We start from the raw sequence: 27,317 nt of genomic DNA, 5'->3' as shown, positions 1-27,317 counted from the left end.
CGTTTAATTTGATCACCGACAACACTGCAAGAATTGGCCGTGGCACTGCAAGATGAGTGGGTCAGATTGCCCCAAATCGTGATTGGACGGTTGATTAGGAGCATGTCACGACGAATTTCTGAATGTCTGAGGATTGGTGGAGCAAATTACTCATTTTCACTTTTGACAGTGTAGGCCTATCTCCTTACGAATAGGCCTACGAGTGAAATGGGGCCGTCGGATAAGTCGCCCATATGAACTGTTTATGTTCATGTGTAGGCAATTGGCTTGTTATTAACATACACTGGTTAGATCTAATGAAAACAGCAGTGCATTTCGGCAGTTTTGTATTGTTTCTGAATATCCCCTACTTTTTTTGAAGAGTAGCCTATAATATTAGATATTGCTGATAGTACTACATTCGAACTGGGATGGGAGACAACTCTGTTTGGGAGATTGAATTCAGGGCTGATGTTTTTACACGATTTACCCAAAGTTACGATCTCCAAAAGTTACCGTAGGCCCACGCAGAAATCACTGTCTGACACAAAAACGCTACGATTTTAATTTAATAATGACAATCTAGCATACCGGTAACATAAAATTTATTATCCAATAAATTATTGGGATATGAGTTATAATAATAATAAAGGTGGATTTGGCTAGATTTGGGTAAATCGTGCAACCAATTATGAGAAGTAGTAGTAGTAGACTACGTTTTAGTTTTGCCATGGACCTTGGGCTTGTGCCTATAACTTATAAGATCCCTGGTTTTACACCTCTTACTAGCCTACTCTTAGATTGTCTCTTAGATGACTTGTTAGAATACATTAACGGTTAGCGCTCGCTTCTACTTTAGACAATTCATTTTATAGCTCGTTGGTCATTGCATGGGGCCTTTACGGTGGTTATTCAAATATAGGCCTACATGTAGTAGAAAATGACAATGGACACGCAAGAAACACTACGATGAGTAATGGGAGATAACTCGATTTAAATGTAAAGGGAAATAACTCTTGGGAATACTTGAACCGGAAGTTAATTGATTTTACTGATCACGTGACATGTAGGTGTTCCCGATAAGACACAAATAATACACAGGTACGTACCAGGCCTAATTATACTTGAATTATAAAAGTAGACACATTGCATGCGTTTTAAACACGTTTTCTTAACAGCTGGGATGTTATTACACTTTAATTGGTCTTTAACTATCGCTTGAATGCCAGTCTTTCGTATAAATTGTTGAGTTTCTTAAACTAAACAAATGATCGGAAATGATGATGACTGCCATTTTTATGATTGGGTTTGACAAATGAAATAGAGAAAAAGAAATTGGGCCTGGACTCTGACTTGCATATTTTTCTGTGTCAGTGGTATATAAAAAATACACGTATCTAATGTTATAGGGCAAAACGAGATTATACCCTGACCTGTTTCTTGACTCGTTCAGATCCAGATTTGAATTTGATGTGATGTAAGCCTAATCCTCAAATTCAAGGTTTCCAATATTTGAGTATTTTTTTATTCACAGAGTTTCTCCATCCAGAAACACTGTACATTATACACTGTACATAAAAGAATATTTATTTACCTTTCATACACATCTATCCAAGATGTTTCTATATATTTGTGTGAAAAAACACCCACACTGACATACATGTACACTAAATCAAATATTGACGGAATGTTACATACATGGGAGATATATTTTGTTTTTAATAGCTTTAGGTAATCAAGTTTTACTAAAGCCTAATGCATCTTTAAAAGGTAATGATTACGCTTTTGAACAGTACATTGTACATGTATTATTAATGAAATTCAATATTTGTAGTCACTAGTCAATAAATTGGGACCTACATATATGTACATGTAGTAGGGTGACCCGTGCACTCTACAGAAAGTTGGTTTGACAAGGCTAAATGTGCACGCTTCAGTTGCGTGTCTCGAACTGATTTCTGACTACCCCGCATTCTCTTTGAGTCGATAAATAGCCATGGCACGTGCAATTCTCTACAAATATATCAACTATTACAGCCGTAAAAAATCTATTGTTGACGATTTTGAATAGCAGTAAAATTTAGCTTCTTGGTTATTACAGCAGCTTTAGAAATTACGTTTGTTGTATTTTTTAAATTGCTTTATCATTAACTGTACCGTTAAGAGCCGCATCTTTTGGTTTAGTACAAATAATATCTCTGAAACACTCAGGTTAGACAAGAACATGATACTAGCAGTAGTTTCATTTTACTTTTACAAGTTTCTTAAAACAATTGTTGAGTTGTCTAAAGTGCTTATTTCTAAATTCAATTTCTTGTTCTAGCTTTCTGTTATGTTTCGTAAAAAAGTAGTCTTGATTATCCCGACCTGTCAATCAGACGTAGAATGGTCGATAGACTGGTTAAGCGAGACTATTTCAAAACAAGGGCACGTAACCTATCTTTTACTAAAAAGTGTCTGGATGTTATGGACGACACTTGGAACCTCTATTATTTATAGATAATTAATAGTCATAGCTTATTAAGTACAACATGATCGTTTATTTAGTGACTATAATTGTGTGAAACTGATTTGAGGCTTGGCATATATATAAATATTGTGGCGTAATTGTCGAGATATTTGGAGATATTTATTTATGGTTGGTCACCCTACATGTAGTACAATCCCTTGAACTTTAATATCCTGTAAATAAGTTTCTGTGCTTACTACCATTCTGCTTCACCCAAGCCACCAGGGTTGAGGGCCAAGTTACATTAATGTCCGTACTGTACCATTAATTGTTTTTAGTAAGCATACAATTACTTTTTAATTTGTTACCACCCATTGCATTGAAAGTGTTTAATTAACAGGTACCACAGAGTTATACATGTATATATGGTTTATAGGTGGAAAGGCACAGTTGCGAATTGGAGCGACAAATGCAGCCCAATTTTCTGATAAACAGAGCTTAATATCGACTCTGTCTAGCAAATTTAACTTTTGAAGGATTAACATCATTTTAATATAAAACAATGGTACTGTAGTGTGCTATAAATTTAACAGGGAGATAACGTAAAAAAATCCCACGTATAGCCAAATAAACATACATTATGCAAGAGCCAAATTTGTCTATTGCAGATCTTTCTTTTGCAGATATTTCTTTAGACCTGAAATGTTATCTAAATTATTAATTAACTTATCCAGACCATATTCAACTCGTGATGCCATCACTAGCCTGCGATATTTAGAGGATATGAATACATTTTTGTTAAAGATAATTAAATCGATAAATGTATAATCAAGACTTTATTTTTTATTGTACATATTTTAGTAAAGATGATGAGGCTAAACTAAAATTCCAAAGCTAATATCATGGTTCAGAGGGAGCAATATGCCTGAAATTTTCAGCATATTCTATTTATGTTATCTATTTTTTAACTATTATAAACGAAAACAGTCAACTCTTTATATAATTTCCCATATTGCCCCTTTAACTAAAAGTGAAATAAATTTCACCTTTATTCTTAAAGATGCATTATGTAATTGCAAGTGCTAAATCTTACTATTGCAGGTTTTTATTTTGACTTCAAATGTTATATAAATTATTATTTAGACATTTATTCACATTACAAGCCTAGATCATCAGATGGCGGGGATGTAAATGGATTAAAATACAATCGCAATTTAATGATTAAATTTAAAAATAGAGAAGTCTTGATTAGCAAGTAACCTAAACAATCTATACCACGTTCACATCTTATCAAAACTTCACACAGTGATATCATCTATCAGATCAGAATAAAGTAATTTGAATGAAATTTTCAATATATTGATTTTGAATATTAAAATTATTATCCATATTCAAACATTTATAGCAAAAACGGCCAACTCTTTGCCGGTATCTAAATCTTACATAATGCATCTTCAACAAATACCCTAAATTAATTGAATTAGCAGCATTATTAGCTCCACACCTTTACTTACATGTACATGTAATCCAATTTAACTTATAAACACAAGAACTGTATGTCCAATAGAAAGAAAACTATTTAATCTGTCTGATTGATTGAATGCTAATTAGTACTAATCTTTGATTACATTGTGAATCACATGCTACTGCTTTGATATTGGATTTGTGTCAGACAAAAAAAATAATTTAATTCTTTGATGCTGTTGCTATTTGTTAATATTTTAAGCACATCATACTCATAGTAGGAAATATTGATAATGTACTTACAATGAAAAATAATTTAGCTGTAATTGAGCGAAATTCATGACTTCAAATATTCCAGTGTTCATTTAGTCATTACAATTACTTGTACATGACCACTGCTTCAAAACATGTAGTTTTTGCATTAAACTGTTCCTGGCCCAAGGGTTACGTTACGTAAATTCTTCACTCTCCAATGGCTAAATTCATCATTTTCTTAAGTTGTTTAGTCCCGTACAGGAATGTGTTTTTTTTCTTGTATACAGAATACTGTGTTGATTGTTGAATTTGCTTTGAGGAATTATGTTCAGATACATTTAACTTTAAAAAATTGAAAGTGATTATTGAAATGAAATAACATCAACCTCTTATTTGATAAATGAATCTAGCAATACTGAGACTTGTATGTACATACTGAATGAAATGGGGCTATGATTCCTTGGTTTAGAGCAACTTTTCATCATTTAAAACTTGATTCTGAGTCCAAATATGGTTTATTTCCATTCAGTAGTTACAAAGAAGTGATGAATTGAAAATTTTGCAACATTCGGCATTCTCTGCAGATGATATACACAAGCCAGTGCCACTTGTTGGGTAAAATCTATTGATGGACCTTTTTTTAATATACATGTATTTGAAACGAAGCAGTGAGATTATTGGCTTATTTACTGAACTGCACAGTTAGTGACCATAGCGAAAAAAACCTAGCTCAATTTCTGATAAATGTAGCTCGGGTTTCTACAGCCTCAAGCGAATTCAACTACATGTATTCATTTAGGTGTTGTCTTTTTTATTCAATTAATTGGCTAATAATTGCTGTCGCATATTCACTTACATGTAGCCTACTTGTAATGTTTCTTCGATAGTTCCTGGCCACCCGCATACCGGATCAATCGAAAATGTTAGGTGAGCTTCTCCAACAAGTTTCTTTATTGTTGAGTGTCCCCTTCTAAATTGATGTTGGTTCTTGTACAGGGATTCCATTAACTGGTAAACTTCAGGTTGAACATACATGTAGTTTAGCTGAGGTTTACATGTACATATGTACCAGGATCATCGTTGGAAAAGCCACCAACACTGGATTGAACCTGGGACCTCCTGGTTAGTGAGAGAGTGCTCAACTCACTGAGCCACCATGGCTCCCACAGATTGCTTAAATTGCAATACAATGCAACTATTTTAACACACACACACACAATGCTTAATTAATAAGAAAAATGACATCATTATTAAAATGTAGTTTAATTTTGATTGGATACACATGTACATGTAGAAAAATGTAATGAAATGGGGTTTAACATCCTACTGTTCTGATCCGAACTGGGCTAATGAAGACGGGCATATGCCAAACAGTGTGCTATGAGGGATATTTTGCCTGGACAGTGGCACTCTGACCTACTCTTTTATCGAATTCCAACTGTAAAGGGATCTTTTATGTGAATGTGTACACGGGACCTCGTTTTTTTTGTTCCATCCAAACGTCTAGACAGCTGTCCTTGTCAGGCCATCCATCCTGCATCGCTGACAAGGGGGAACCACGCTGGAAAATCTGGATGAACTTTCTCGGTCAATGCAGGGATCGATCACTTGACCCCCAGGCTAGCGAGCCAGTGTCCCCCCCCCCCCCCCCACAAAAAAAATAAATAATCACAAACTGATTTGAAATTATGTTCTGATGATGTTCCCATTTTTGCAATATGTAAAACTTAGATAAAGAGTTGACTGTTCTTGTTACATATATGTAATGGTTCAAATATAAGATAATGATAAATAGAGAATCTCCTACCAGTCTTTTTTGATATCAAAAAATATCAACACAAGTTGATACAGTAAAGTAATAAAAAACGAGGCTCTGCCAAGTTTTTTTTTTACTTTATCAACGAGTGTTGATATTTTTTGATATCAAAAAAGATGAGTAGGAGATTTTATTTATCACACAATCCCTTCTCACATGCACAAATCGATAAATATAATTCTTTGCTGTAGATTTCACTTTTACTGAACATTACGACCAATCAAATTCATGTAAAGCGATATCTCCTTAGTAGATTATGAAATATATCACACAAGCGATATCTACTGTAGAGTGTATTATTGGGTGATAAATGAATTTATTACTTTATTCTGAGTGCAGAATTTATGAGCATTTGAAGATGTAGCAGATTGTTTATTATATTATCATAGCAATTGTACTTGACAAAAAAGACTAAGTCTCGTTTATCCATTTATTTATTGTTCAGTTTTAAAATCTTGCGAGTGTTATAATCCATTTAGGAACATAATGACTGCAGGATGACTTTAAGATATTTTAAACATTAATCAATATACAATGTATAAAGGAAATGATAAATTTGCTTAAGAGGGTGAAGCAGGAAAGTTGAGGTTTGATCCTCTAAAATGATTAATAATTTATAAACACCCAGTATATTTAGTTTCGTTAAGACTGTCATTGTTTCTTTCCTCTTCATTAGCAATATTGAGTGTCCTACATTTGAACTGAATGTGCTGAGTCAGAGAGTTTGCCTAACTAATTGGCATCCTGATGAACAGAACTAAAACATTATTACAGCTTATGATGTTTATTATATAACAGGAAAATATATTTCCTTTTCAGCTATGCACTCCTAAAACTCTTTCACAGAAGATTGAAGACAGAATGTTGGCAATCTATCATGAGTAAGTAAAAGTAACGGTATATTATATATACACTATGTTATAGATATTATTTATTTACTGTACCTAACCCAGATATCAGTAGTTTATGTTAGTAATAAAATGGTAATGTATACACAGTTTATTTACAAGTGGTTTGAATATTAAATGTGTTTAAGTCATGGGTTGAGACTGGTTGGTTGACAGTATATCTACATGTAGTTTGTGGCTGAGGCCTGTAAAACATGTACATACAATTTCTGTTTAAAATATTGGGCAGGGTTAATTTTCAGTTGAAGAAAAGAAAATAGTTTTATTTCTGTAAAGCATTTGACATCATTATTTGTTGATCAAATGTGTACGTCTTGTAAACTGAATCTTATCTCCTTCACCACAGCAGTGGATGGACAGATTAGTCTTACACAATAAAATATGAACAGTAAGAGTGCAAATGTAAAATTTATTCAATGCATCAGACTATAGACCAGGGGTGGGATTTCGCCCGTATATTCCGGACTTGTCCGACACGATTTTTCGAACACCCAATATTGTCCGACCGGGAATATGCCCAATCGGACATCAAGACATGGTGAATAATATCCAAAATTCCAAAATTAATGTAGTTCACTCAGTGTATAACTACCACTCAACCCGATTATCGTTGATAATAGGCTGGATTGATTAGGTAATTAAGTGATCAACGTATTTATCGTGGTATATCGTCTATACACCTACCTTGATTAACTACTTAATCTGTCATGATTGACTGACTTAATCCTTTGTCGGACAATTCATCAATCTAATCTTAAACAAAAGTCATTGCTTCCCCTTTGTCGGACTATTCATCAATCCAATAAGAGTGATTATAATTTTAACCAACGTGTTTACCTCGTGGGTTTCTCCATTGTTGGACTTTTTAATCGCATTGATGTGAGCCGACAATATGTATAAACTAGTCATAGATGTCACATATTATAAGAGTATAACACCGCAGTTCAATAGACAGTCATTATAACTTTCAAAATGCTTTGATTCTTATCTACCACCTAGTCTTCTTCCAAGCGAAAACGTGACGATAATGAAACACCCACACATAGACCCACACATAACATGGTAATATTGCCGCAATATTGGCAATGTTGAAATTTCAATATGTAAGACCCAAGGTCAGAAAGACTTCCCTAAATTTGTAGGTCCTCTATTGCCTGTCTGTCAATTCTGATATGTGCTCAAGTAGAGAATGACAAACAAGGGACCTATTCTTATCATTTGATAATATTTTCAGATATTTAAAATTAAATATATTTTTTTGTTCTACTATCAATATCCTGTAAATCATCTCTTGAGTTGCTCATTTTGTAGCATCTTGTCAGTGCCCTAGTGACAAAAGATTTTACTGGATCTACTTCGAATTAATATGCATCGAACAAATTAGTGAAACAAAGAAGCCTCTTGAATTTAAAAATTTCTTTTAATTATTGCTAGAGTTATGACCCTTGTATTTTTTATAACGAAAATTGTGAATGCTCTAGTGACAAATGGTATTGATTATGCTTGAAATTCACAAGCATTGTTCAGAATAATGAAATTAAGGATCTATTTGAACTGCAACAATATCTGTTAATTACTTTAAGAGTTATATACTTGCTCACATTGTATAATTTATAGTTATTTCCCATTATTATATCAATGGGCGTACTCAATTGAATGTTCCGGAATTGAATTCTCTCAATCCCAAAAATAGTGACAATCGAGTGAAAATGGGTACTTCTACAACGCATGCGTCGACTTGATATATAAATATCTCATCCAACCATGCAGCCGAAATCCGTTCGTCGTGTTTAATTACGTCACAATTCTACTCACACCACCTCTTTCGTCGGGACTGACAGAACTGTGACAGGACTAAATTCCGCATCACTCGATTGCAATTCTGTCAATTCGGGAAGTTCCGGACTGTGAATTGAGCATCCCCATTGAATCTTGTCAATGTGCCAATGATTTTGCTTTAAAAAGATCACTATTTTTCAGGAGATGGGTGTACATGAAACTTCTATTATTCATGTTTTTGTTTGTATTTTTAGCGTCTAGTGCTTTGAGTGAAATTGAGGAAATAAAAAGGGCTAACAAGGAGAGGGCAGAAATTGTTGGTCGATATGATAAAGTAAGACATTTTTTTTTTCTCTAGCCGTCAGACCAAAGGGCTTAAATGTTGCTACTACTCTTAAAAGAGTAGACAATTAGATCTGTTTTATGTCTCATAAATCACAAAGTCTGGTACATGTATTTTGCCAGCTTAGTTTGGTACTGTGCACGGACAACTTTGATTTACGTGTACTCTTTGAAAATCTTCTTATTCATTTTGGTAGGAATCATTTATTATAAAAGATAAAAGTTTGGCAAATTTAACATTGATATGTCCAATTAAAGTTGCTTTAAAGTTGGATAGTGGTGGTACAGGAACACCTTGATTGGGCAAGTTATGAATTTTTGATTTATCCTAAACCTCTTGGTGGATTTCAACCAAATTTGGTGCTTATTCTGATACAATGTATCTTTGACAACGTTATTAGAACCAATAGGAGTTAAGAAGGATGTTTATGTTGTCTTCTCAAACAGCTTAATATGCATTTTTAATGGCTTTTTTGAAACTGTTAGACTGGCCCTATTATTTAATGATTGATACGTGTCTTATGTCACACAGGCATTCATACATTCTCACTAAATGAAATCTTCAATGCAGACAAACATTTACTATACATGTAGGCAATTAAGGTCCATGGACCTCTTGGTTTACAATGTAGGCTACATGTACTTGATTGTACATAATGGATTCTGTAATTTGCGAAAGGGCATAAATCTGCAATTACACGTGAATAATTATTTTTATAACTAATATTTATAAGAAGCACATGTTGAAGCTTTATACTATAGATTACTGTGGAAAAAACATAGTATTTAAATGTTAGATAAACATGTTTGAAACAATCCATGGGTTAATTTGGTACGAAATCATCTAAATCAGTTACATGTACATGTAACATCAGAATTTTAAACCTACAAAATAGATACATGTATCATTAAAGACTCAGTGAGTAAGAAGTTGGCTCACTAACCAGGTGGTTCTATCCCAGTGTTGGCCAAGAAAGTTCCCTGGAATTTTCCAGAGAGGTTTCCCCCCTTGTCAGTGGTGCAGAACGGAGAGTCTGATAACTGTTTAGTCGTTCAAATGGGACAAAAAACGGAGGTACATGTATCCTGTACACATTGGCATGCACGTAAAATAACCCTTGACAGTTGGATTTTGCTATAAGAGAAAGCCTTATAGCCCACTGTATGGTGTATGCCCGTCTTATTAGCCCAAAATATATAGTTCCGTAATTCCTTTCAATATTTCCAAAAATATGAATCTTAGACAAGGGATTAACTAATATTTTGGTTTTGTATTCTTAATTAAACAATTTTAGAATATTTTAGCAATGGATTAAGCCAAAAAAAAAAGATATGTAGATTTTGTCTGAAAAATACCTGATCCGATACTTACCGGTAAATCTTTATGATTGAAATATGTTTGATAAAATCAGCTACAGGGTTTACATGGTTTCAGAAATGAGTCATGAACCCATACGGCATTTACTAAGGTATGCGTAAAGTTGGTATGTACGTATGCACACCATGTTATTCAGGTGTGGGTGGGGGGGGGGGAGGGGGAGGTAGTTGAAGGATGAAATACACATTTTAGATGATGATGTCTGTAATCAAGTGGCTTAGTTTCGATTCCTAGCTTGTACATTACATGTATGTACATGACAAGGAGTAGGGTCACCTACCCCGCCTCATGGGTTTTCTCAAGGTCCCCTTCTTTATCCCCAACTGCTAAAGCATATTTGGAAATTACCTAGTTTATGTTGAGTGGACACTAAACCCCATTTCTCTCTTTCAGGTCATGTAATTCTGTTAGACAAAAAAGGTCACACTGATCTGTACTGGACTAACCTAAAAGTATTACGACATGCATGATTGGTTCCTTGTGAATTCAATGCCTGGTTTATTCTGACATAACATAATAAATATTGATTCAGCTTGAAATAAAAAGTACAATGAAAAGTGGTATTGGGTGCATGACTCTTAGCATTACTTAGCTTTGATAAACTGGCTACATGTACATGTAACAGGCCATGACTTTTTAAAATCAAACTGCTCCTAAATAGATTGATTTAACCTGTTCCTTGTTACTGCTTTCATTTTTTGTAAATAATTGACAACATACATGCAGTCGAGTCACTCATGTTTTAGGAAAGAAGAATATGTGTAGATAAACACAAATGAAAATAATGCTGACGCCATAAATCTATCCTAGGCACATGTACATGTGGGAAAGCTTGAAAATAAGAACCTTGTTAAAGACAATGTCAGACTAAGATTCAGGCTTTGTCATTCACAATCTCTCTTGCGTCGTGATGTTTTGTCCAGCAAGATTTTGTTTGGATCCATGTTTTCTTGGTATTTTTAATTTATACATTCTGGTTATTATATGTACATGTACATTGTACCATATGAATATTATGTCGTTTAGGGAAGAGAAGAAGGGGCACAAATTGACCCATGGGAAGACCCAGCATTTGAGGTCTATCATGTTACTGATAGATATGGATTTATCCAGTAAGTACAAATAGTGTAGATTAGAAAAATATATATACCATATTATCATTTGCTGCATGTAATATTTTCATACATCGTTAGATCTCTTTATTAGGTTCTACATTTTGCTAGGCCTACATACAATTCCTAAAATGTTCTAGATCTTACTAGGCCTGCTTGTACATACAATTCCTATAAAGATGGATGTTAGCTACAAATTGTTGTTGTTTAAATAAATTGACATCTTTCTTGTTATAAATTTTGTGAGTGTGTAATTGTAAGCTTACATTCTAAATACAGGTACATATACAATATTGGTGTATTATAAATGATAATAAGTATTAACTGAACATTATATTTGTGTTTCAGTGACACGGCACTGCCAGAAGTTTCAGATGCCATAGAAACTAAGGTATGGGTTATTGATTTATATCACACAATTCTTATAATTAATTCATTGAATGGTATTTAATGTACTTAATGTATTCTTGCTATAAGTGCTATAATACAAGTCTTGCTGTTATGATGGCTGTTATAATGTCTGTTATGTTATTGAAACAAACGTCATGATAGGAGCTGCCCGGGCAAAATTTCCCTCATAGCACACTGTATGGCGTATGCCCGTCTTCATTAGCCCAGGTTAGGAGCAGAACAGTAGGACGTTAAACTCCATTTCATTTCATTTCTCATGATAGGAGTCCAATAACTAAACCCTACAATTATATATCACATATACCATCTTTTTTACAATTACATATATCACATAAAACAAATGTATAAGAGACATGATTAACCATCAAAATTTGTAATATTGAAATTACATTAAACACTGGGATATATCTATAACAAGACTGTATGGTAGCTAATTTCTTTGATATATCAAAACGATTGTACATTAATATTTCAGTAGACAATTTTTTGTCAGTTTTTGCTTTCACAGTGAAATATTATGACAGGTTAATATTGAGCATCAAGACTATTATATTCAGTTGTAGTCACGCCGTTTTAAAATTTCTAAATCAAAATACTGAACGTTAGATTGCAACTTAAATCTTATTTAATTTTAGAGCTGGAATTCAGTATAATTATTTATATTAAATGCCTTCAATTTCCCAGGTCCTGTAAAACTGTATAGCATTCTAGGCGTACAATTCAATTCTCTGTGCGATATGTCTGATAACATTACATCTGTGTGCAAGTCTGTCAACTTTCATCTTCACAACATCGGTAAAATACGCAATTTTATTGACCAGCCAACTGCTAAGATGCTTGTTAACTCCCCTGTAACATCCAGAATTGACTACTGCAACTCACTCCTATATAATTCTCCCAAATATCAAATTGGCCGTTTGCAGAAACTACAAAATAAAGCTGCAAGGATAGTTACTAGGTCGAAGCCATCTGAGAATATCAGTCCAATTTTGAAAGAACTTCACTGGCTCCCAATTAACTACAGAATCGAATTCAAGATTTTATCCATGACCTATTCAACTTTAAACTGTGAATTTGTCCCAGAATACCTAAAAGATCTCCTGATCCCATATACTCCACCCAGAACCCTGCGATCATCTTCAAGCAACCTGCTTGTTAAACCAAAAAATAAGACAATTGCAGGAACAGGAACCTTTAGCTATGCTGCTCCTGAATTATGGAATAGTTAAGTGAATCCCTAAAAAATGCATCATCATTAACTAGTTTTCGAAAAAACCTTAAAACCATCCTTTTCCAGAGTGCTTTCAAGTGTTGATTTATATATTGAGTGTTTTATATGTGCTACAATCGCTTATGTGTAAAATGTATTACGTTTGTGTATTTGATTATTTTTCGATTTTACGATTGTGTTTGTAAAGCGCCACTGAGCAACACTCGTGTTGGATATTCAGCGCTATATAAATGATCAATTATTATTATTATTGAGACTTAATATGACAAGCAAATATAAGTACAAAAGGCCGCACCAATTTTATTTTGTGTTGTTTGTTGTCTTGATAAATAAGTAACCCCTTGAATCACATGAAAGATGATTTGTTTAAAATTTCAAACTTAAAAATTCAGAACTAAACTTTTTTGAACTGCACAACTAAGTACTTTTGATTTTAGATAAGTCTTTTTCTCTAAGAAATTAGAAGGAAAATGTTTACAGGTGTTCCAAAAGAACAGAAAATCGAATTTGTTGGCCTAATCAGAGTTAACTGTCACAAGTTAAAGTTAGGAACCGTGAACTGGTCAATATTAAAGTGTATAATATTTCCTGCTGTTGTTGTATTTTGCAGATGAAACTACAAGAATTAGAAAGAACACAGAAATGGGTTAAAATGTTAAAAAATTGGGACAAATATTTCCCTGGTGAAAAGGTAAAAGTAAGAATGAGCTATGTATAACTTATATAACATTTACTAACAAAAAGCACAATGTATGTTTCAATTCCTTCATTAGTAGGGTTGTGATGATTACCAAAATCTTGAATTGATTAATTAGCGGCAGAAAAATGGAATTGCCCCTGATTAATCGGTTAAGAATAGATCGATTAATTATCTTGTGAAAAATCGAATTGCTCCCGATTAAAGATACATTATGGGAGATTAGATAAAGAGCTGGCAGTTCCCACTATAATAGTTAAAAACTAGATAATGTAAAGGGAATTTGCTGAAAATTTCAGTCGAATTGAGCTACTCTGAACCAAGAATTTAGCGATTGAATTTTGGGCCTAGCCTTGATCATCATTACTTATATCAGTACAATAAAATACATAGTCTTGATTATCCATTTCTTATTTAATCATGAATGAGAGGAGAGCAGAAGATCCTAATCCAGTAAATATCGCAGGCTAGCGATGACACCGAGAGTTGATTATGGTCTAGATAAGTTAACTAATGTCTAATTAATAATTTAGATAACATTTCTGGCCTAAAGAAAGACCTGCAATAAAAAAATTTAGCTCTTGCATAATATATGTTTAATTGGTGATGGATATATATCATTAGTAAAACCTAAATTTTTGCGAAAACTACCTGTCACTTGGTCTAAATTTTATGTATTGTTACATAAATTGACTGTTGTAAAGTTAGTTACTCACAAATTTATAAGCCAATTCAACTTTTTGTTTTAACTAGAAAAACTAATTAAACAAAATATGCTTGTTTTCATCTGTTTGACACTAGTGTATGGCATTATGAAATACCTATCTACACATTTATATCTATATAAATTTAGACACTAAGGCCTTACCTCTCCTCCAGCCTACATGTAAGTCGTATTAGGTGACCCAATTTTACTATTGCGGTTACAGCACCACCGTAAATACGCTAAAATGGAAACTCTTGTGGCTCATTGTTGGGTGTATTTAGCCATTTACAAAATTCAACAAAATTGAATAATTTCGTCAGAAGAGTATTTCATCAATATAGTTTTTATACGCCCACATTTTGATGAAACTTAAAGTATATGTCAATCTCCCAAAGATCTCGGTTCCTTTCGAAATTGGCATGTATCTGACCATAGCTTCATTGATTATGGCCTCTGATCGTACAAAATAACACGTTTTTAGCTTGTGGACACTCTAGAGGTCACAATTTTCATCAGATTTTGATGAAACTTGAAAGGTATGGTTATAACCCAAAGATCTTGGTTCCTTTCAATATTCGTGCATATCAGACCATAAATCCCTGGATTATGGCCCCTGATTGTCGGAAACACTGCTCTTTTTTTTTTAGCTTGTTCTCCATCCATCTCTTGCAAATTGTGGGTCCATCTTGCCTGGCAACCGCTGGTCTAGCAGTACCAACCATAGTGCAATTAATGTGTGATTGTAGCGACTACTCATTTTCTCAATCTCAACCTATAATCGGTTCAAAGTAAAAAGAGGATCGACTTCGACTAAATCGTAACAGCGTCACATTTTACTACAAAGCTCAGTTGAGTGTATATCCATCATGCATCGTAGTTTTTCTTTTGCTATTTTATCATTTTATTGCATTCATTGGAATAATTGTATGTTTGAATAGGTATCTTAAAAACACATCCAGATTGCAAACACAGAAAGCTAATTAGCTACTTTTGCTTAATCCCATTCCTGCCTCTGAAAAGCAAACTAAAATTTATATAAGCCAATCATGTGCTGAGATGTTCATGAACTATTGATGGCATTGGCAAGTCCCAATTATCATTTATTTATTTCATGACTTAGCTTTCTGATAGATATGATCAAAATTATTTACAGGAATGGATTTATTTTGCACAACTTTGAAGAACGAAAAGATTTTAGCGTTAAGTTTAGAAACAGATTGAAAGTGAATAACTTGTTGATAATTTGGAATATCACGCAGACTATTTTATCATGCTTTAGGTCATGAGGTCTGTCATTGATTCGAAGTGGCATGGTTTCAATTCCTAACTTGTATGTGAAACGGATTAGGGATGGCTATTCCCAACTTGTATGTGAAAAGGATTAGGGTCGGCTATTCCCAACTTGTAGGTGAAAAGGATTAGGGTCGGCTGTTGGGAACACTATGATCATTAGATATTAGATATTCTAATTAGAAAATGTCTACAGTCAGTAACAATCTTCATGTGTGAAAACTGTGAAATTGATTACAGTTGAACTACAACTTGTGTTAGAGATGTACATGGTAAATATATGTAATAATATTTAATGATTTTTGTAGTTTACAAGACGTGTATATAAAGGTATACCTGATAGATTACGAGGTGAAGTTTGGGTTCGACTACTGAATATTAATAAAGTTAAAGCTGAACAACAAGGCATTTATCAGGTAAACATCTAGTCAGAAATATATTTCTAATAGACATTAGAATATAATTTTCCTTTGTGTATCAATGACATCTTGTGGCATTGTTAGAAAGGGTTAGTCAAACAAAGTGTCAAAAGTATCAATGACATCTTGTGGCATTGTTAGAAAGGGTTAGTCAAACAAAGTGTCAAACAATAGTAAGTGCAGGAGGACCGCACTACACTCAAACAAAACCAAAAAAAAACAAACCTGTGATAAGACACAAACTACATAGACCTTGCTTGCAATAAAGTGAATGGATCTTGGCGCAAAATGTGATATCTGCAGCAGACCAAAATAGCTAAGTTAGTGATACAACTGGCAAGAAATATAGTCTTACTTATTAAACTGTCTCCCCATATCAGAAACAATACAAATGTACCTTTTCAAAGCAAAATAAATAACACTTTGTAGATCCTATTTCGTTTCATTTTATAGTTCAAAATTTCGTTTTACTTGTCTTTACTACACTTGGATCTGGAAGAGTTGTTATTTAACTTGTGTTCTGAATGGTGTCAGGGATAAACCAATGAAACGGTCTGTTACGGCGAGCTTTAGGCGTGTTTTTCATGGAACTGTGGGTAATCAACTAGTAACATCAATACTGATTGGTTAATCAAATGTCTGACGTCATAGGGTCATATGTCTGACGTCATAGGGTCATAAGTCGGTCTTTTGACCCCTGACGTGGCCTATCAATGTAACTTGTCAGATCTTCATGTAGGCCATCAAAAGTATAAAAAAACGAAACGAAATATAGATCTGTATTTTAATCAGATTGTTTTGCTTCAAATCCTTCTCAAACATTGTAATTGCGAAGTAATGCCCTGCTATAAAAATTCGATCAAACCGGGTCATGTTTACGTCACGTGACTTACCTCTTTTGGAAGTAAGAGGAGAATTCATTGAATACATAAGACGATGTTGTCTTTAATCGCTTACTATTTATTACAAATATCAAATCCTAATTAAATCCGCGTCTTTTTCCATCAATTTTTATCTCAGAAAGTGTTTTACGTCTAACTCTTCATAAAGTTTATCAACTTGTACATCAATTGCTCAATGTTCGCCTGTGACCTTTGACATCACAAGTGCAGAAATTCCTAATCATCGGGCTGTCGAGTAGGGGAACCCTTACATTTTTGTCCTGTATACGTGACATGAGTGTTTTTCGGGGAATCCAGTATTTTTCTAGTAAGATTGGATATCTCTACTTTCCATATATACCAAAATTGCCATACTTTTATTGGAAATAACCACCCGATAAATACTTTTCCGGGAACCCATCTTTAAACATAACAATATTAACCATTGAAATATATTTTTATCTCGAAGGACAGACATGTAGATATGTAATGATTAAAATAATTGTACTTTTCAAGTGTTATCCTTACATTGACACAAACGATGCCACTTGGAAAGTTTTTCAATTCAAATGGATTCACTCTTTGACACAGGATTGCATCAGCCCTACGATTTGATAAGAAAGTGTATTCTTTTATTTCCAGCGAATGAGGAATCGTGCTAGAAATCGGTCAACCTCAATTCGTCAGATAGATTTAGATGTTAATAGAACATATAGAAATCATATCATGTTTAGAGAAAGATATGGTGTCAAGTAAGTTTATCTCTATTTTCTTAACAAATGTGATAGGTAACATGTATGGAGCCGGGTATGCCTATCAATATTGTCCTGATTTAACATTTTTTAAAATGCCACTCCGTGGTCCAACAGATCATGCTGTGGGTGACAGGTGTGTTGGTATGCAGTCAGTGAGATCAATTGGATGGGACAAGAATAAGGGTAGTATGTGTTACCTTGTGGATTTTTCTCATGTTTTCTCGTCCCTCTCACTGCTAAGGAGCCTCGAGTACAAATAGATAAATAAAATATTCCATATTTTAGTCCAGAAATTATTTAGCTCGCGGGATCAATTGTATGCGACGAGAATACAGGTAACTTTCTCAAGTTGTCTTGAAAGGATCTAGTTGTGTTGAATGGATGTTAAAACCCATATTCTAATGTATGTATAATCTATTACAGACAACAAGCTTTATTCCATGTATTAGCAGCGTACTCTGTTTATAATACAGAAGTTGGATATTGTCAAGGAATGAGTGAAATAGCAGCTCTTCTTCTAATGTATCTTAATGAAGAGGTAGGTAATCATTGTTTTTATGTCATTACACTGTTAATGAAATTTGAAATTGTCTTTGTTTCGTAAAATCAGAAATTGTCTGTATTGTGAAAGGCTATTTGCATAACTTTGTATTTAGGCAAACTTTGATACACATCTGTATTAAAGCCACTGCTTTTCATTTGAGGAATTTTGAATCCCTTTCAAACTAAAATATTGTGTGGATAATCTCCAAAAGGTAAACAATCTGATTAATACACAGATCCGATTTCATTTCGTTTTTTTATTGTTCAAAATTTTGTTTTATTTGTCTGTACTATACTAGGATCTGGAAGAGTTGTTATATAACCTGCATTCTGGATGGCGTGACGGATTAGCCAATGAAACCATCTGTTACGATGACTTCTTGGCGTGCGATGTATGGAACTGTGGGTAAACCACTAGAAACGTCAATCCTGATTGATTAATCAATGTCCGACGTCATAGGGTCAAAAACTGTCAGTTCGACCTCTGACACGACTTTTTACTACAACCGGTCAGATCTTCATGTAATGTAGGCCATCGAAAGTATAAAAATACGAAACGAAATATAGATCTGTATTTTAATCAGATTGTATATTAAAATGGTATATGCTACTATTATTGCAGGATGCGTTCTGGAGTTTATCACAGTTGTTTGTTAGTGACAAACATACAATACACGGTAAGTTCTTGTCAAATTATTCCAAACTATATACTAAATTTTTTGCTCGAAAGATTATTTTTCAATGTCATTCTGAAGAAGGGATTGGAGTAGTGCTGGTGTTGTATATTAGGGTGAATCAATGTACCACACAGTTCACTGTTACAAAATACACTGTACAATTGTGATACCTGTCATTGATTGTGACTCATTTTCTTTGATTAATTTATTTTGGATATTATAATATTTTGCATGCATATTAAAATTGTGTCAAAATCTTTATTTCCATATTTTTTGCTGTTTTCAGGTTTCTTTATTCCTGGCTTTCCAAAGCTGCTAAGATTCCAGGAACATCATGATTCAATCCTGAAGAAATTTGTTCCAAAAATACGGCGCCATTTGGTAAATATATGTTAGAAAGTAGTTCTGGGCCAAATCACCTTAATTATAGATTTATGTCATAATGAACTTATTCAATTAAATATTCATTCTAATTGAAGGCCAACTGTGATATTATCTCTTGATCTAGGAAAGAAATGTGATGATTTTCCATATTTCTGTGTTTATGATTTATTTCATTGAAACGTTATTGTGTATTTCAGGAGAAGAATGATATCTATGCTTCCTTATATACAATAAAATGGTTTTTACAATGTTTTTTAGATAGGGTAAGTAACCGTTACCTATTTAATATATCCTGTTGCTGTCGTGAATACAGATACATTGAATATGTAAAATGTATGATCTTTTTATATGAGGGAACTGACCTCTTGATTTTAAGCTTATCAATAGAATGAAATAAAAGTAAGAATTCAAATATAAACTGGGTTTTGGTGACATCTGTTTTATAATTCTGCGGAAATATAATATTTAATTTTTGGAGAAAACAAACAAAATCACTACTTTTCATTAAACTAATTCTGTGTCCATGACAAAACCAAAGAACCATCACCTAGGTAAGAAGTTGAAATCCATTCTGTTCCATTCAGAAAGTTTCACAGGATAGAGTGTCTAGAAAAGAACAGATGGGACTTTCCACCATCCCTCCACCTTAAAAAAACCAACAGGTCCTGTGTACAGTTGTGGTGCATTAACTTGATGAAGAGTTGACATAAATGCAGCTGTCCAGGCAAAATTTCCGTCATAGCATACTGCATGGAATATGCCCATCCTCGATAGCCCTGTTAGTGCAGAAAGATAGGACCTTATACCCCATTTCACTTCAATACCAGTCCATTATAATAAGTTTATTTATTTTGTTGTTTTTTTCCAGACTCCGTTTCATCTAACGCTACGATTATGGGATATATATATGTTAGAAGGGGATCGATTACTAGTTTCTATGTCCTACTGTATAATCAAAGTACATAAAAGTAAGTCGTTTTTGTAAGCTTATATTTCATGTGGGAGTAAATTGTTGTCACCCGTGTACATCTGGCCATTCCTATAAATTACTTGCCAGGTTATTGAGTTTTTGCTGTGATTGTTTAGCTTTTCTTTAGGAGGCACCATATTAAAAACAACTTTTGGAAGAGTTACTACCCTTATACCTGCCAATTTTCTTTTTTAAAATTTGCTAGGAGTGTTCTAAGGAGAAACCATATTGAAATACTGTTCTTATCACTACAACTTTATAAATATGGAGTTCCAGGGCTTATTCGGCTAGTCGTAAGGAAACAAATCAAATTCATACACATGCAATAATTGTTTGCAGAGTTATTGGCCCTGTCAAGGAAACCTTGCAAACTCTCTGCAGGTCCAGTTTTTTTTGGGTGCAGAGGTGCCACCTTCATTATGCTACCCGTGGCATATTGTCTTCCTGAATGTGCCATGTTCACATAAAACTAATTATGTATCAAAGTGTTATTCAGTATCCATGCTATTGAAAGAAAAAGTACAGTCAGAATATGTTGGTTCCATCTTTTAATTTTAAATAAGGAGTAACCTGAGTTACAGCTGTGTATCTCTTCTGGTTTCCTCCAGTTGTAACAGAACCAAACATGCAGATTAAAGAATAAATAGTCCTGCAATTATCTAGTTAAACCCTTTCTCTTTTTTTAGTCACTTGGTACAAATACTAACTGTATATTTCAGGAAGAATTGCTAAAATGTCGATGGATGATTTATTAGAGTTTTTTCAAAGTAAATTGGAGAAAGAGTTTTTATATGAAGATGATATAGTTATAGAACAATTACAGATCTGTATGGAAGACTTACGTAAAGCTAGAATGGATGCTCCGCCCAAACCTAAGGTTAATGAACGACCAACTTTACCATTTGGTTTAGATATAGAACCGAGCATTGAACAATTAATAGGGCATAGGTCAGCTGAAACTGTTGATGAACATTTTAGACGTAATCCTAAGGGTGGTAAAACAGCCTATTTACGGAAACGTAATGGTAACTTATCAACCCCAGAAATGTCCCGAAGTCGTGGAGATACCCGTTCATTGCAATCCAGTCGTTATTCAGAATACTCGGTTGACGATAAGTCCTCTTACTATGATACCGCAGCAAATTCGAGGGTGTCTTTAGCGGATTATAGTGCACGTACCTCAGCACCAAGTTCCCGCACTTCCTTTGCAGATGCATCTGATGTTGCTAGTATGAGTCTTCAGTTACAGATTGATGAGGATGAGATGTTTGAATATGATAACACAGCCACACCTGTACCAGCTACCACACCAGATGAAACAATTCCGGGTCATAGTTCACATCAAAATGGGAATGATGAACAGATGGATTCAGATACTAAATCACCGTCAGTTACGTCCGATTATGATAATATAAACGGTATTTTGTGCGAAGAACAAGATAGTATGGTTGTGAATGACTATGATGGAAGATTTCTGTCAGGTATGCCACTAAGTAAATCTGACGGGTTAATCACTTTTTCTAAAAATAGTCAAACAACATTTGTTAATGGACGAGATGGAACCTTAACACGCCAGTTGAAATCTACTAAAACTGACCACGATATACAAAGGTCTGGTTTTAAGGAGCGGAGTGAAGAGAGGGAATCAGATGCACAGAATGGATACTTTATCGAGAAGAATTATTCCCGACAAGTATCAGAACAAACAACCACTCACACGAAAACTGTTCAGTCACGTACCCATAAAGAAACCATGTTTTTGTAATTTTAATAAGCAATTCGGTCAAACCTGATATTATTATTATTGTGTTTATGTGTTCAAATGTAATGCAGGGTTATTGCGAAATCTTTTTATTTCAAGTATTGATATTGGTCGTAGGAATAGTAGGGATTGATTTGTTGCATTTTAAAGAGCATGATTGTGATCGGTATTAAATGGAATTCTTAGGTTAGTATTTAGGTTCTAATTCCGTTTTTGACATCATTCATTTTCCTCCTTTATGACCATAACTTACTCATAAATCTGTTTCATTTATACATGTTGTGTGTATCGATTCCAAATATTTGGTAATCTCCATTTCAATAAATAACTTCTGGTTAGCTATATCTATATGATTAGTCATGATTAGCTGGTATTAGTTTTTACTTTATAAACAGGATGATTTAGTTAGTTTAAAGCAATAAATGGAGTTTGGGATGACGATCAATATTCACCTCATTAGTATTATTTATTAGCACAATATTTATACATGTTCCAGGGTCCTGATTCTATGAAGTTAGGATCTAGGAAGAAAGATTATATTTATGTACATGTAAGGTGTTTATACAATAAACATACAAAATTATTTTTTTTATAGCAGTGTGACAAATCATAAAATATTCATACATTAACAAATATATTTAAAAAAAAATTGAAGAATGAAGATATTTTTGGTATTAAAAAAAAAAGATAGTCAGAGTAAAGTACAACTTTTATATTAACATTATTTTATCATATTTTATAGAAAAATAAACAGATATGGTTTTAAGGATTAATAATAAATGGGAAGATTTGCGTTAAAAAGTTTATTACATTCATCTGATGATTATTTATCGTTAACATCAAAAGATGCACATATATTAATTTAGATAGCAGTTTAACTCATTGCTAGAATTCATTTTTACTTCAAGAGTAATTTTCTAAATGTTTGCACTTTCTTATTGGCACTATTTATATTGAATAGTTAGTGTTGGTACATGTATATATACCTTACAAATCGGTACATTCATTTCTTTGTCTATTTCATTTCAAATTTCAAGATCAGTGTTCTATAATGTGATCTGTTCTAATATTACTTTCGTTTTTATGCTATATCTATATTTAGTATGTATATATTGTTATATCTGTATAGCTGTAGGAGGAAAGGAATAACAATAGACATAGATGTGATATATGTATATATTATATAACGATGAGATTATCAAAGGGATTAAGTTATTAGATAACGAAATGTTCAAATATTTGTGCCATATGTGTGTACATATAAAGTGGCATTTAGTTGCTATCGCTGTACACTACATATCATCATGGATGATCAAGACTTTCATTGTTTCATCCAGATCAGATTAATGGTGTTATCCAGGGCGATATGGTTTACAGAGGTAATTACTAATGAATTAAATGATGGAATATTTGATTAAATAATATTTATTTGTTACCACTGAACTACTATATTATATTTGACGATTAAATACCACGCTTACAGCCATTCTCTTATCCCTTGGTTTTATATTACTGTACATTCACCATTTCTGGTGTAAGGCTGCCAGATATCCTTCCTACACAGTAAACCTAAATCAACTCATGACTACCCAGGCTTTCAGAATACATAGCATTTTATGTGCTTTCAGTTTCTGAGCATGATTAACCCTTTAACACTTGGTATATCTAAATATTGACTAACACCTTTAGACAAAAGTGAAAACCTGTATGTTTCTGTAATGATCAAACCCATCTTTCACCGCCCGAGATATGTGAATAGCACTCCATGTTACAGGACCATATACTACTAGGTCTTTGGGACGCCACAGCTGTTCATGTGACTTGGGAAGGTTGGGGTGGTATAAGGAGCACTAATTACCGCCGATTTTCAGGCAGTCTAAGTGCTGATGGGAAAACCGGTTAGAATCAAAAAGAAACAGTATGGAAATGGAAGGTTCTATAAATATAGGTTTCTCAAGACACCAGAAATTGAGAAAGTAATATGGAACCAATGGGTACAGTTATGGCTAGGAATACAAACAGACTCTTATTAAGTCTAAGAGTTTTATAAAGATGGCAAGTCTTTCAAATTATATATTGAAGTCAAATCCTTCAGCTTTGATATAAAGTTTGTATTTATATATATATTGCACCTGTGATGAAGTTGATAGGATTTATTAGTTTAAATGGTACAGGTAGTTAAAAGTTGTAGAACTGTTAGAAAATTATCCCTAGACACAATTGTATATATTTGCATCTGTCAAAAGAATTATTCTGTAAAAAAAAATCCAACATGAAATAAATAGTCATGACAACAAAACAAGATTTTTGAGATTGCATTTTTAGATGAATAGGTTGAAATTAAGAATGGTTCATAGTTTGAAATTAAGAATGGTTCATAGTTTGAAATTAAGATTTTTTCATAGTTTTAAGATTCAGATTAAAATTAAGAAAGATTCATAGTTTGAAATTAATATGGATTCATAGTTTGAAATTAATATGAATTCATAGTTTGAAATTAAGATTGATTCATAGTAATTCATAGTTTAAGATTCTGATTGAAATTAAGAATGATTCATAGTTTGAAATGAAGAATGATTCGTATTTTGAAATAAATGATTCATAGTTTGAATTAATAATTTTAAGATTTAATTTGAAATTAGAAATAATTCATAGTTAAAGATTATTGACCACATATAAAACCATGATGTAAATATAATAATGACTTCATCAATCTGTTAATATATATGTCTTTTTATATACAGGTTTTATTAGAGTGCCAATATCATTGTTATTATTTTATAGGGCTTAGCTGCACATCTTGCTCAAGCACTAGTTGATGATTTTGTTTTCCCTTTTTTAAAAGAGTAAACTTTTTTTTTTTTGTTCTTACTGGTTCATTGCTTGTTACATTTGTTAGTGAGATATAAGAGTCACTTTGGTATGACACAAGGTTCGTTTACCATATGTTTACAAGATGACCATATATCAGGTGAAATTCTATTAAATCGTTGAAATCTTGGTGCATTATCTTATGTTATAACGAAATATATTTACACAAAGATCTACAGATTATTTTAAATTAGTGGCCTTTTCCATGAAAACTTAAATGATTGTAACTTAACTCCTTTTTTTAAGAAAAAATGGTAGCTCACAATTGTATTCAGGTGCTGTTTTTAAGTTGCAATCTATTTATGGAGATTTTAGAGTTTTATGAAAAAGGCCCCTAATTAGTAAGTTGCGTATTTAAATTAGTTAAGATGAGACCATTTTGTTTTCTGTATTGGATATTTTTTCTCTACATCATTATAATTTACTAAATACACTCACTGTAGGTTTATATTAGCTATAATCCTGATGTCAGATTATTAAAGGGACTCTGTGAACCTTAACATGTGTAATAGCAATATCTAGCTAGTGTATTAGGTCATAGATTTATTTTGTGTTAATTTTTGTGGCAGAATTGACCCCTTATTTGATCATGTCCAGTGGAAAACCCTTGTTTTCACTGTCTTTATATTACATCATATGTGAGATTTTCTCAAAATTTTTGACAAGAAATATCATAAACATTGTTATATCAATGAGATTTAAGAACTATGCAATGTTTGATCTCACCCTCAACAAAACTATAATCAACATCGTCATATCTTCATTTATTAAGGTCCATACACACCATGAGATTTTTCATAGGCAATATTGGGATGCCTCAGTGTCTCCAATTTCTGTACCTCTTCCCCAGGGTCCTGTATGAAACGTTTGACAGCAAAATTTTGATCCATGAATGTAAGTAGTAAGTTTGCTTGCCTAATAAGAGAGTAAAGATAACATCCTGGTTGTGTCAAGTGGATGTTAAACCCAATTTCTCATTCGCTTGATCATGGTCGTTGATTCTTATCACACCATTTTGTTCGCCGCCTTTCAAAATTTTTTATTCTAATTGAGTGATAGTGGTGAAACCTTGTGTATTATTTCAATACACCAATACCTTGACTAATTTCGATGATGAGCATTTTCTCCTTGGTTGAGACTTTGGAATACAATAACTCTCCTTCTAATTGAGCTAGAATGTTCAAACTTGGTGTAGGTGTCTATTAGGTGAATGCCTTGAGTTTGTTTGATCATGCACATTTCCAAGCAAGGGTACACACAGATAAGTAATTTGATTGGTTGAGACTTTAGAACACAATAACTTTGGATCAGATTGGGTGAGAGAGGGGTGAAACTCAAAGTGTAGATTCATTATATTAATACCTTGACTAAGTTCAATGATGAGAATGTTCTGCTTAGGCTAAGTAGCGATAAGCAATTTGATTGGTCAAGACATTAGAACAACAACTCGACTTTTAATTGAGGTAGAATGTTTAAACTTGGTTGTTTCATTGTTCATTACGTGAATGTCTTGACTGAGTTCAATGATTAACATTTTCAGCTAAAGCTAAACAGAGCTAAGCAATTTCATTGGTCGATGCTTTGGGACATTTTCTGCTAAGACTAAGTATAGATAATCAGATTGATTGTTCAATACTTTTCAAAAAGACAAATGTGCAATTAATTAATATGTGCAATCTATTTATATTGGGATTGCAGCAGGGGCCATCAGCCTTGTTGCTGGCTTGTTTACCATAAACTATGGAAAAGGATTGCCTGTGAGAAATTTTATGGTGTTTCTGCCTGAAGGATATTTTAAACAATTTGTTTTAAACCAGTGTAAACAATATCTATGCACAATCTGTTATGTGTATTCTTTCTTTTTATTAAATTTTGGTTTGTTTTTTTATTTTTATTTATCAGCAATTCAACCTTTATAGATAATATATACAATTATACTGTAGAAATGTAGATTAATATATTAGAGTTTAATGATTATAAAATGTGTATTTGTTGTGAGAAATCATCTACCATATTCATTCTGTTTGTATATGCATATCTAAATGAAGAGCTTTTTTTTCTAAAACAGGATGACTCCATGCTAGATGTTTAAGAAAAATACCAATTGCAAAATGATTAAATCTAAGTGAATTTAATACATTATTTCATTAATACTGCTTAACAGCAGGACTTTCACTTCATGATCGTGCCAGTTTTCCAATTTTTGACATATTTTGTTTACCTTGGAACGGCAAGATG

General features: G+C 33.1%; 1 protein-coding gene across 2 annotated transcripts; it reads left to right on the top strand.

Annotated features, from left to right (window-relative positions):
- The first annotated feature begins 1,043 nt into the window (after positions 1 to 1,043).
- On the top strand, positions 1,044 to 22,817 carry LOC126812263 (USP6 N-terminal-like protein). Of its 2 annotated transcripts, XM_050538556.2 has the most exons (14): positions 1,044 to 1,080; positions 6,783 to 6,844; positions 8,905 to 8,984; positions 11,397 to 11,482; positions 11,831 to 11,873; positions 13,735 to 13,815; positions 16,126 to 16,233; positions 17,760 to 17,869; positions 18,296 to 18,410; positions 19,038 to 19,092; positions 19,379 to 19,473; positions 19,674 to 19,739; positions 20,345 to 20,444; positions 21,166 to 22,817. In XM_050538556.2, exons 2-14 carry the CDS (start codon positions 6,841 to 6,843, stop codon positions 22,209 to 22,211), a joined length of 1,989 nt encoding a protein of 662 aa, XP_050394513.1. In that variant the 5' UTR covers positions 1,044 to 1,080; positions 6,783 to 6,840; the 3' UTR covers positions 22,212 to 22,817. The 2 variants fall into 2 exon arrangements, with proteins under 2 accessions (XP_050394513.1, XP_055954546.1); XM_056098571.1 differs by lacking the exons at positions 1,044 to 1,080; positions 6,783 to 6,844; positions 8,905 to 8,984; positions 11,397 to 11,482; positions 11,831 to 11,873 and adding an exon at positions 12,639 to 12,688.
- The last annotated feature ends 4,500 nt before the right edge of the window (positions 22,818 to 27,317 follow it).

This window comes from Patella vulgata, chromosome 2 (genome assembly GCF_932274485.2).
Source record: "Patella vulgata chromosome 2, xgPatVulg1.2, whole genome shotgun sequence".
Taxonomy (NCBI): domain Eukaryota; kingdom Metazoa; phylum Mollusca; class Gastropoda; family Patellidae; genus Patella; species Patella vulgata.
The sequence above is the reverse complement of the archived record's forward strand: the minus strand, read 5'-3'. Positions and strand labels throughout refer to the sequence as shown.